Source organism: Triticum dicoccoides, chromosome 4A (assembly GCF_002162155.2).
Source record: "Triticum dicoccoides isolate Atlit2015 ecotype Zavitan chromosome 4A, WEW_v2.0, whole genome shotgun sequence".
Classification (NCBI taxonomy): Eukaryota; Viridiplantae; Streptophyta; class Magnoliopsida; order Poales; family Poaceae; genus Triticum; species Triticum dicoccoides.
In genome coordinates, this window is record NC_041386.1 from 678,473,135 (window position 1) to 678,485,458 (window position 12,324).

A 12,324-nucleotide genomic window follows, 5' to 3' on the forward strand; every position below is an offset into this window, starting at 1 on the left:
GGGAACCTCATTTCTTTTCTATGGGATTCCTTGGCCCCTCCTGTGTTGGTCCTAGATCTATCCAGTGCGTGCTCTAGATCACTATTGAGAAACAATCAGCTAACCTGAGTGTCAGTGGTTCAATCTTTATCTTACAACTCAAAAGGCCAACATTTCTATGGTTGTAGAGTCGGGCGAAGGAATTGCCTATGGGCAAACAATGCCCATCCTTTGTGCAGCTCACACCTGCTCCCTCAATGTCTTTTGCTACAACTTGTCGACGCAGGATGGTGGAATTAGGGTCCATGCAACAACGCCTTCCAGGGGTGCATCCAATACCAAGCGATCAAGAAAGGTTGTCCTAGTTAGATATTTAAACACAACTCCTCCATGAAGTGAAAAAAAATGCATCATTCAGTGGCACTAAAGTCGAGAAATGCATCTCTCATTTCTTTCCTGTATTTAAACACAACTATTAGCCTGCCCTACCCATTTTGCCGGTTAGGCGACCGTTCCGATAGTGGAATCAGTTCACTTCCTCGGAAAGACGTGGACATATATTCATTGCCCCGGCCATCCAGCACGTGCCCCCGACCATAGCATGTAAGGGCATTTCTAACCAAACCCCTAAAACTTGAGGAAGTAAACGGCTGAGTAAATTTAGTGGAGTAAAATTTTAGTCCACTATAGCCGCACCTAGCCAATTCCCTAAAAGTTAGTGGAGTAAATATAAAATTATCTCGATTTTGTGTCCTAGCCACACCAACTTCAAACACTACACAATACATATCTTAAAATCATTGAAATGAAAGCATGGATAGCAATAATCTTCATAACATAAAGTTTCATCACTGCGGTTTTCAAATTTAAACATGCGAAGTTCACCGAAAAGACATCACTTCAAACACAATGTTTGATTCAAAATCACAACGAACATAGCATGTATATGTCGCGGATCGAGCCAATCTTTCGCATGCACCACCACCCTCTCAGTCACCACCACTCAAACGAGGTCATCCGCAAAGAAATCAACGTTGCCACCCCCTCGGGCACCATCACCCTTCACCATCACCCTCACCACCACCCTCTCGGCCACCACCACCACCATCACCATGAGCACGATCACCGGCCCCTTGGCAACCATCACCACCACCCCCTCGGCCACCACCAACATTCCGAAGAGAGGCCAAGATTTCTCCACGAGTGAGCTCCCAATATTTTCTATCGGTTTCATCCATTGTGTTTGGATTCATGAACATGATAGCACGCTCTTCGGCCTTCTTCGCATCACGAATCCTCTCCTCATCGTTCGCAGGTGCGGCGGGAAGGCGGCCCTCCATTGCCGGAGATGCGGTGGCCACGCCGGACATCATTGGCGCGGTTGGAGCCGGCGCTTGGACGTGGTTATTCTTTGTCATCCACAAACTTTTTTTCGCCACCAGCGGCGGCGCGTGGGTGGATTGCTGCAGCGATTCGCTGCCGCCAAAGGCAGACGGGGTGAGCGGGGGGTGTTGGCTATCCATTCCGGCCGGCTCGAAGGTCATCGGTGGCGGCGGCAAAGGCCAGCGGCGACGGGGGCGGGGGGCAGTGCGGCGCGGGAGAGTGAGACTCGGTTTACTCGGCCGAGCAAAGTTGGACTAGATTTAGGGAAAAATTTGGGGAAATAGTGAGTTGGTGTAAAATTTTTACTCCGTTTACTGTTTTAGGGGATCGACTAGGTCAGCTATAAGAGAAGGCCTTTTAGGATCGGTTAGAAATGCCCTAACTAACCACCAATCACCGCATAGGCAGAGTCAGCTATAGCGCCTCCCCCGTTGAACTCCGTCGGCGGCGTCGTGCATGGCATCATCGGGCCCCCTCCCCGCCTCTACGCTCCGTCCACGTATCACTACCCAGCACCTATTCAATCGTCGTCTTCCACCATGTGCCGTATGGAATTTGCTCACTATCACCACCAATGCACACACACAAAGCCCGTACATATATATAAGTTGTCCGTGTCAGTGCGAACATCAGTCAAGTCAGACAAACAGTTCGTCTCTCGCTTTTTTAGAAGCCACGTACATACGCACCGTCGATCAATCTTGATTGATTGCTCTCTCCGTCCCGGCCGGCCATGAGGAGCTGTGTGCACGTGCCAGCCGCGGTAGAAGCGCTGCTGGGCCACCCGGTGGCGACCCTGTCGGAGAGGCCGGCGCCGTGGACGGTCGAGCTGAGCCTGTGGCCGGTGCATGTGCTGCTGGGCGCCGACGCCACTGTGGCCGACCTGGCGCGTGCCGCCTATGCCGTGGAGGGGCGCAGGCGATGACGGCGCCACCGATGACGGCTCCGTATACGTAACAAGCCGTCTGTGATGTATTCCATTGTTCAATTGACTAGTCCTCCAGTCCAACTTAGAGCTGCATCGATAACTGACGATGAGATACTGTGCTGGACCTGGGCTCTCGCATCTTCTTCCTCTGCTCCAACAGGGGATCGCAGAGATCAGATCATCATCCGCTTCTTCACTCAGCACTGTCTGAAAGAGTGAAAGTAGTGTTGTAAAAATGGTGGGAATCACTCCGAAGTCAGAACCTGACATATGTAGTGTTAGGCCAAGGGACGATACATATACGTACTTGTCCGATAGTCCTACGAGCTCGAGATATGTACATGTAACTGTTTGTATGTATGCACTTGCTAGCTTCAGCGAGTCAATTTAGATGCTTCAGGACTATCGATTAAGAAAGAAAAATAATCATCAAGAGGCACCCCATTACTTACTTGTGCAAGGCTACAAGGAGGTGTGGGCATGGCAAGGGACAGAGGAGGGGCATGCCACACTAGTCAAAAGCCAGCCGCGTCGGGGGCGTCCCCTGTGCCTCCCCGTGACATGTCCTGCCTGTCTCCGCTCCGGCTGGTGCCCGTTATGCCCATTTTGGAGGTGCCTGGTGAGGAGGGAGAACGTCAGAAGGGCTCGGGGATCACGGCGGCTGACCCTCTCGCTCTGGCGCCATCTGAGTCCTCCACTCCGCAATCCCTGACGCCGCGCTCCTCCCTACCCCCTTCTTCGCGCATATCCAAGACCAGGGGAGGAGTTGATGCTGGTGCCCACGGGGCTCCCATTTCCCCGGTGGCTCTCCTGGACCGCTTCGCTGGCGAGGACTTCACCGACAACTGCTTGCCAAGCGACGACTGCCTGGCGGCCTTCGACGAGCTCCGCGAGGGTGATGCTGATGTGGTGGTGGCGGATGGTGTGGTGCAGGCCTCGTCCTCCCCAGTGCGGGCCACCAGGTCCAGCAAGCGCACCGCGGCGACCAAGGCCTCCGATATGATGACCAAGGCGATGTGCATCAAGGCCGGAAAGTCTCTGGAAGGTAATAAACCAACAACCCGTTCCATGTCTTCATTTAAGGTACTCGCGTTCGCTTCGAATCATCACCTCCTCAAGGTGGTCACAGACAGTCATGTGATTGTGGGTGGCCACAGACAGTCATAGTATTCGGGCCCAGGAGCTAGTCCACGCTACGGTGGCCGAGGCCAAGACTCTTCAGCACATTGCCCGGACCATGGCGGCTGAGATGCGTGCCGCTTCGGCTGCCGATGCTGCAAGGGAGAATGCAGTGTCGGCAGCTCAGGCTACTGCATCTGAGGATGCTAGGCCTATGCGTGGCCGTGGCCGGGGGCGTGGGCGTGCCCGTGCCAGGGAGGAGAATTTTGATGGGGCTGGGGCCCGGCCCCCCTCAGTTATGCAACGAAAGGCCTAATCTGGAATATGAGGTGTTTTGGTCAACGCGATAGACGACATCAACTTATCGAATACACCAGTGACCAAAATCTCGACTTCGTGGGTCTCCAGGAGACCATTCGGTCCTCCTTTGAGCCATTTGAGCTTGACACCCTAGGCGGCGCATTTAACTTTCGATGGGAATGGCTTCCGGCTTCGGTCCGATCAAGTGGGATCCTATTGTGGGTGAAGACGAAAAGTTTTGAGGTGGTGGGTTTTACGCATGGATCCCTTTTCCTCACAGCGGAAGTTATTCAACGGAATAACGATTTTAGATGGGAGATAGTTGTGGTGTATGGCCCAGCGGACCATGATCGATCGATTGATGTTCTTCGAGAGATTTATGCTAAGATCACGACATTCCCATGGCCTATTGTCATAGGTGGGGATTTCAATCTCTTGCGGGGTGCGATAGACAAGAGTAATGATATTATTACAGACCACAGGCTGGTAGACACCTTCAATGAGTGGGTGGCTGATCTTGACCTAATTGAGCTGCCTAGGGTTGGGGCTCGGTTCACTTGGTGTAATAATTAGGATGACCCGATTAGATGCGTGCTAGACCGGGTCTTTGTTTCCACTGTTTGGGAGGCCAAATTTGCGGATGCTCGCTAGTGGTGGAACCAAGGCTTGGCTCCGATCACTGCCCACTTATCCTCAACTCTGGAGAAACCCCCCACCGCGCCACCAAGCGCTTATTTTTTGAGGAGCAATGGCTCCTTAAGCCGAGCTTTGTTGAGAGGGTTTTTTCGATTTGGGTCGAGGCTAGGAATCTCCCCCTGACCGGTATGGCCCTTTATGCGATGCTATGGACATTTGGCAACATTGTGTGCGCTTGAGTCGACGTCACCTCCATGGTTGGGGAGCGAACGTGGGTAGGGATCTGAAAGCTAGAAAAGAGGCCTTGATGAGCGAAGTGTCGTCCTTGGACACCAAGGCAGATTTGATCGGTCTGTCGCAGGATGAATGGGCGAGAAGATATGCGATTGAGGATGAGATGATCTTTATCTTGACCTGCGAGAAGATTTATTGGAAACAGAGGGGTCAAAAAAATTGGGTGCTGAACGGGGATGCGAGCACCTAATTCTTTCATGATGTGGCAAATGGGAGACACCGCAGATGTATCATCCGTGTTCTCCCTGATGGAGATAATGTTATTACTGAAGAAGGCGCTCTTCAAACCCATATTTATGTGTTCTACCGTGAGCTATTGGGTTCTTCTGTGGTTGGATCAGCATCCCTTCAGGACTCAATCTGGGATAATGAGAGATTGGTTTCTGAAGCGGATAACTTCATCCTCACTGGGCCTTTCACGCTTGATGAAATTACAGAGAACCTAAATCAGATGAGGGTGAACACGGCGCCCGGGCCTGATGGTTTCCTGGTTATCTTCTATAAGCGTTTTTGGAATATAGTGGGACCACAGTTCGCTCACCTTGTGAATGAATTTACCAGAGGCCGAATAGACACTAAACGCCTAAACTATGGGGTGTTGGCTTTGATCCCTAAGATGCCGGGAGCAGAGAAAATTTCCGACCTCTCAAGCTCATAAATGTCAGCTTCAGGTTGATTGCTAAGGGATTTGCCTACCGCATTGCTCCGTGGCGGACAAGATTATTGATAATCAGCAATCTGACTTTATTAAAGGGCCAAGCATCCTGGACGGGGTTGCGGTGTTCCATGAGGTGCTTCACGAGATCAAGAATTCCAAGGAACATGTGTTCATTCTTAAGCTCGACTTTGAGAAAGCCTATGACCGGGTCCGATGGGACTTCATTGAGGAGGTGTTACACAAGAAAAACTTTGACCCGCAATGGGTGAGCTGGATGCGGCAAAGCGTGAGGGGTGGGCAAACTGCTATTAATATTAATGGATCGATTGGCCCATATTTCCGCAATGGAAGGGGACTGCGGCAAGGCGACCCAATCTCTCCACTTCTGTTCAATATTGCGTCGGATGTGCTCGCTTCCATTCTGGACAGCGCCAAAGCTGCCGGCCACATCCCGGGTGTTGCAGAAAGGGTGGTACCAGGAGGGTTGTGCCACCTTCAATACGCTGACAATACCCTTATCCTCATCAAGAATTCTGAAGAGGCGATTTCTAACCTTAAGTTTCTCCTCATTTGCTTTGAGGCCATGTCGGGACTAAAAATAAACTTCGATAAGAGTGAGGCCTTTGTCACGGGAGGTGACTTGGAGTCTCAGCTCAGAGCAGCCCACATGATGAATTGCGAATTGGGTTCTATTCCCTTCAAGTATTTGGGCATGCCCTTTTCGGATCCGGCTCTGTCCATGGCTAATTTCGAGCCAATGGTGGACAAGGCGGCTAAAAGAGTGGAACCGTGGCAAGGCAAGCTACTAGCCTCGGGTGGTCGGCTAGTGCTTATCAACGATTGCCTCACAAACATCCCTATGTTTGTTATGGGGTTTTATCTTTTGCACAACGGGACCCATGAGAAACTTGACAAGATCCGCTCTAGATTCTTTTGGGATAAGGAAAATGGAAAACAACTGTATCATATGGTTAAGTGGGATGCGATTGCCTCTCCTAAAGAGGTGGGTGGCTTAGGTATCATTAACTCCAGAGTTATGAACTGGTGCCCTATGACTAAGTGGGCGTGGAAAATTTTGACGGGAAAAGGGGGTCTCTGGCTTTCCATATTTAAAACTAAATATCTTGAGGACGATGGGGTGACTTTTCGGCCGCAGTTCAGACGTTCACAGTTTGCGAATGATATCCGAAAGGTTCAACCATTGCTGCGGCTAGGGACGAGATTTGTTGTGCATAATGGAGAATTGACGCTCTTTCGGAAAGATGTTTGGTGGGGTGAGTGGTCACTCGACCTGACCTATCCGAATCTCTTCGCAATCGCGGGATAGCAGGAGGCGCGAGTTGTAGATACATGGGTTAACGGGCGCTTTCTCCCTTCATTCAGGAGACCCCTTGGGCCAAGAGAAGCCCCGGAATGGGAGGAACTACGGGAGGGCCTGGCCTCTGTGCGTTTATCTTTTGAACACGACGAGGTCCTTTGGCGTTTAGAGCCATCGGGATGTTTCTCTACCGGCTCATTGTATAAGGAAATTTTCAAAGCCCCCCAGTCTATGATCTGTGTTCGCTTTGGAAAGCAAGAATGCCAGCAAAAATTAAAATCTTCTTATGGCAGCTGGCTAGGAACCGGATTCCCAGCGGTGAACAGATTCAAAGAAGACATGGCCTAGGTGATGGCATGTGTGTTTGGTGCAGAGAAAAGGAATCTAGCGGCCACATAATCTTCCGATGCATTGTGGCTCAGATGGTTTGGAGCTCGCTTCGAGAGGCGACTGGGTGCACTTGGAATCCGAGTGGTTTCGCTGAGCTGTATGGGCTCATCATGGCTAGCAATGCCCGGGATCGTAAGCTAGCATGGCTCGGCGTTGGGGCGCTTGCTTGGTCTCTCTGGACTACGCGGAACAAAGCTACCATTGAGGGAATTTTCTTTAGACATCTGGCTGATGTTGTGTATAAATTGGTCATTCTATTGCAGCTTTGGAAGGGGTTGACGAGACAGCGGGACCGCCCCGGCGTGGAACGTCTCACCGCCGATTGAAGGCCAAGTGTGCTGAGCTCCGGCGTGTCGGATAGAGGGATTCAACGGCAGGCATGCCGCCCTCCTCCGACCCCATACCGCTCCAGGACCGGCTACCCCTTGCCCGCGACCGGCGCCGCGTCGCTGTTTTGGGCCTTCGTGCCTTGTACCCCTGCTTGTTTGCTATTTTGCCTGACTCTGTATTGTGTTGACCTTTGTACTCTAAGGGCCTCATTCTTAAGGCCGGGCAAGCGCCTCCTTTCTAAAAAAAGCTTACGGAGAGCTATCGCTCACGGCCTTCGGAGGGCGAGGGCTCACAGGTGGCAGAGAGTAGGTCTCCAATGCTACAGATGAAGATGGAGTGGAAAACTTCCGCTTTTTCAGAGAAAAAATGATAACGGGGAGGAAAGAGTAATGCTATACCTACGTAAGGATTGTTATGTACCATACGTAATTTCTGATTTGGTAGTTTTTAATTTGTCATTAGTTAGGCGCCAACGGAAACTGTTGTTTAGCATTTGTTTAGCGGTGGTTTTTAATTAGTTCCGGTTTGTTTAGCGTTTTAGCAAATTATGTAGGTTACGAAACGGCTGTTCGTAGGTGTAGCAATTTCGGAAAAGAAATATGAAAGCAGAAACAAAAATTTGCAAAATGAAATTGAAAATAGAATTTTTTATGTGCCAACGGAAATAAAAACGGAACGACATTCAGGTGAAACAGACATGAAAACAGAACTTTTTGTTTCCGTGAATATGAAACTTTTGTTTCTATTATATGCCTATCACCACTTTGTACCAAGTATCAAATAACACACAATAACACAATGAACATAATGGATAATCTTAGGACCAACTTGTACTACCACACACATGTACTCAACTAGACCCTATATGGAATTGTCTAGTACTACTACAATACTACCCTAAGTTGCTAACAAAACCATATTATTTCTCTATGATTTACGCTGGGGGGGGGGGGTATGTTCCTGTCAGCACAAACTTCAAACTTCTGTTTCCGTGTTCGCTTTTCATTCGGTCCGTGTTCGTTTCTGATAGTATCTGTTTTCGTATTCATTTTCGAGGTTTCTGTATTCGTTTACGCTTCTGAATTTTTTTTGAAAACAAACATGGTAGCACCCAGTTTTGTCCGTTTTCATTCCATTTTCATCTCTATCCAATGCTCCACGATATCAAAGACGAACGACCAAGCTTTCCTAATGGTGGATATATAAGAGAAGAAGAGGGTTATCTGCAAAATCAGGTTTAAGTGGTTGGCGATCACCCCACGTGTGATCTCACCTTCCTTACTAAATTGATGGCCCACTTTCAAAGATTTCCATGCATTCACTCACTATTGGTTTTCACGTGATACTTCGCCTGGAACCGATGTACTAGTTTGTAGCATGGGTTCCACAACATTCAACCATGCACATCGACTGCTTACTAATTGTGCGCGTGCGCACATATTTATTTCTGTTCACTATATACCCAAGTGGAATCATGCTTTGTTAGGCGATACACACTTTTCTGTAGCTATCATAATAAATCGTCATGGATGTGAAAGGCCAATAGTAGTAGTATAAATCTACATGAGACGGGCAAAAAGAGGATGCAATAGATGAGTTGTAGGCAATAGGAGACACCAGGAGTCAGATCAAGAGTGCTTGTTGGATCTCATGGTTCCTGATGTATCCGTTTTCGATCGAAAGCCGCTGTGCGTGTGCGGTTTTATCACCAGTATGAGTGGCCAGATAAGTCAAAGCGAACAAACTCCTCGGCTTGCAAGGTTCGAGAATGCAGCAATGTACTCCCTCCGTTCCTAAATATTTGTCTTTCTAGACATTTCAAATGACTACTATATACGGATGTATGTAGACACATTTTAAAGTATAGATTCATTCATTTTGCTCCGTATGTAGTCATTTGTTGAAATGCCTAAAAAGACAAGTATTTAGAAACGGATGGAGTAATTAACTACAGCGCATGTAACTTTGAATACCGACACGTGCTACGACATTGTATTGCCGCCTCATGAGAAGCCCGACCCAAAATGATCTCTCTAGTCTAGGGCGAAGCGGTAGAGGCAGGCAGGTGTTGCGATCAATAGTGGCTCGAATCGAGGATACAAGTAAAGCGGGTTCAAGGAAGAAAAGAGGAGGAGCAGAAGAGGAGGGCAAAGTAGCTTCAGCTACAGCCAGTTTAACGTTCATGCCCTTCTCTCAGGTTGGCCGATTCCCTTTTCTAGAATTTTTCTTTTGAGAAACTCCCCTTTTGTAGCTGCGTCCTTGCCATTGTGGGCCTGCAACCAGCCCAATATCCACCACGGCCCAGCTCATCATCCGGTCTGTGACAGCAGGCTTATGAAATCAGGATCAACTCAAAATAAAAAAATGAAATCAGGACCTGCGTCCTAGCTTTTATTTGGGTGGTGATGGAGATCACTAATTAAGGAGCTCTCTTTCCACAGATTAATTTCATCAACACTGCATGTGCGCCACTTGTGACAACCTGGGAATTTTTCCTTTTTTCGTAGATCTGTTTATTAAAAACGTTTTATCTCTTGAACCATGCGTCGGAATCTCAAACCATTTTCACTGTTCGATTCCTCGCGTCGAGATCTTCAAAACTAGATCTCATGTTGATAGATGTTGATTATTTTTACACTAAAAAATCGAACGAAAAAATCAAACCCGGAACATGTTTTTCTTTTTTCTTTTTGCTTTGGCGGAAGCAAATCCATGCTTCTCATGGAAGCAAAATCATGCTTCTCACGAAAAAAAAACATGAAACACATTTTTTTCGTTTTTGAGAGGCATGACCATGCCTCTCGCGGAAGCAAATTCGTGCCTCTTTTGGAAGCAAAACCGTGCCTGTCACGACAGGAGAAAAAAAAGATAAAACACACATTTTTTTTCCAGTTCCGTGCCTCTCACTTAAGGAAAAAAGAAGAGAAAACGAGTTTTTTTCCGTTTCCGAGAGGCAGTGCCTCTCGCGGAAGCCAAAAAACACATTTTTTAGAGGTACGACCGGTGGAAGCAAATCCATGCCTCTCACGAAAGAGAAAAAAACGTGTTTTTAGGGGCAATTTTTTAATTTTATTTTTTGTCGGAAAGCTAAGAGAGACCGGTAAAAAACCGATAAGCCAAAAAATCTTAGAAAAAACCAACTAAAATGCCAAAAAACCGTGTGAAAAATAATTAAATAACAAAATATAGAGGGAGCGCCCGGAGCGTGCCAATTGGCGTGCTCTCAACCCACCCCAAATGAACCTTGATGAGGCTCCCGAAGAAACGCTCCTCAGTTAGTTTCTCTAGGTGGTGATCCTAAAAAAAGCTTTTATCTCGGTGGTAACACCACAACAGGCAGCAGTAGTAGGTAATAGGTGGCCGCTTGACAGTGGACTTCACCAGTTATGGATAACCTCCATGGAGAATCGTCAAGTACATGTGATTGAACAAGTACAGATGTAGATGTTATCACTTATGTTACTCCCACTGTAGGTAGCCTAACAGACAACCAAGTCGTGCGGATCGTGCAATTCAATGCTAGGATTGGTAAAATATTAAGCTGCCACCCTCCTCTACTCGTGTTCAAGGGTACATGTTTTGTTATCTTGTTTTTTTTTCCTATTTATACATTGTTTTATGAATCCAGGAAATCTAGGAGGCATCCAAGGTCCATCGGGTCACTTTCAATCAGTGACACCCATATCTCGGTGGTAACATCCAAGGTACATGTGATTTTTTTTGTTTGACATTCATATAGTTATATGAATAGATGGTCACATCCAAGTAAATGCAAACACCATGAATGAGGCTAGTGGCAACAATGGAGAAAACATTCATTCCATACGGTAGGCGTAATCCTTGTAAACAAATAAGTAATAATAAAGTCACATTAATAAATAATGTATGATAACAAATTCTTGCTTTTGTATTGTGATAATGCTGTTGTTTTTCCACACTACCGATGCATATTGATGAGGATTATCAGTAGTTTCATTCCTCAAAACAAAATTATCCTTAGCCGCCTGAACTAGTTTGCTTATTTCCTTGTTTTTATCTTGCCACAACTAGTTAAAAGTTTTTTCTAGTAACATGTTTACAAGAAAAGGACCGAAAGCACCTGAACATTGGAGTAATTTAGCAACATTTCAGTTATGACCATGTTTTCAAGCTATCCCCAAGGCTCTGAACTGCAATCGCAACTAGCATATATCGTACAAGACATAATCCTACATAACTAAATATGTAATCCACACTAACATATTTCTTGAAAACCTACATAGTCAGGCTTCTGATAGAATTTATTCCCAATAATACATTGCTTCCTAGGTGGGCAAGTGATCCACCTCACGTTCCATTAGATGTATTTCATTTGGAATCCTTTTCATAGGGTGTGCTTTCCTTGTTTCTTTCTCAAATTTACTTTCGGTCCTCCTTTTATCTATCCACACAAAAAGCATCATGCGAGGAGGAGGATCAGATCCATAATTCTCTACATTGACATACTTATCTATTTGTACATGCTTCTCATTTATCATCTACATGTTCTCTAATTGTAACACCGACATAGTTGGTCATATCATTTAAATCTTTCTAGAGGAAAAATGTAAAAAGGTTAGGGTTTGTAAAAATAAAGCAAATGCACAAATAAGATGGTTCTAGCTTATGCATATGCCCACAATAATCAACGAATATCATGTAGTATTAAAAAAGAGGGGAAAATAACTGCATTAGTATGACAGTGGCTCTGCCCAAATCCTCCCTGGCCATTACCATCGAGCTAGCATTTTCTCCCCATACCTCCTCCAATCGGATAATAGCATAAAATGCCAAAGCAGAACTAGTTTTAAAATTAAGTAAAAGCCCCAATCTTCGGGCCCAAGGAGCAATACGTTCGATGTGGGGGAGAGGGGACGATATGGAGCACCAACCGCCACTGCTTCACCGACCGAGAAGAGGGAAACAAACACCTCCGAAGGGTCCCTCCCGCCGTCATCCCCTACAGTCCAC

The 12,324-nt window shown here is 47.1% G+C and overlaps 1 protein-coding gene across 1 annotated transcript; it reads left to right on the forward strand.

The window, feature by feature from the left end:
- Window positions 1-2,779: 2,779 nt before the first annotated feature.
- On the forward strand, window positions 2,780-7,515 carry LOC119289696. The gene is made up of 2 exons (XM_037568951.1): window positions 2,780-3,335; window positions 7,269-7,515. Exons 1-2 carry the CDS (start codon window positions 2,852-2,854, stop codon window positions 7,364-7,366), a joined length of 582 nt encoding a protein of 193 aa, XP_037424848.1. The 5' UTR covers window positions 2,780-2,851; the 3' UTR covers window positions 7,367-7,515.
- The last annotated feature ends 4,809 nt before the right edge of the window (window positions 7,516-12,324 follow it).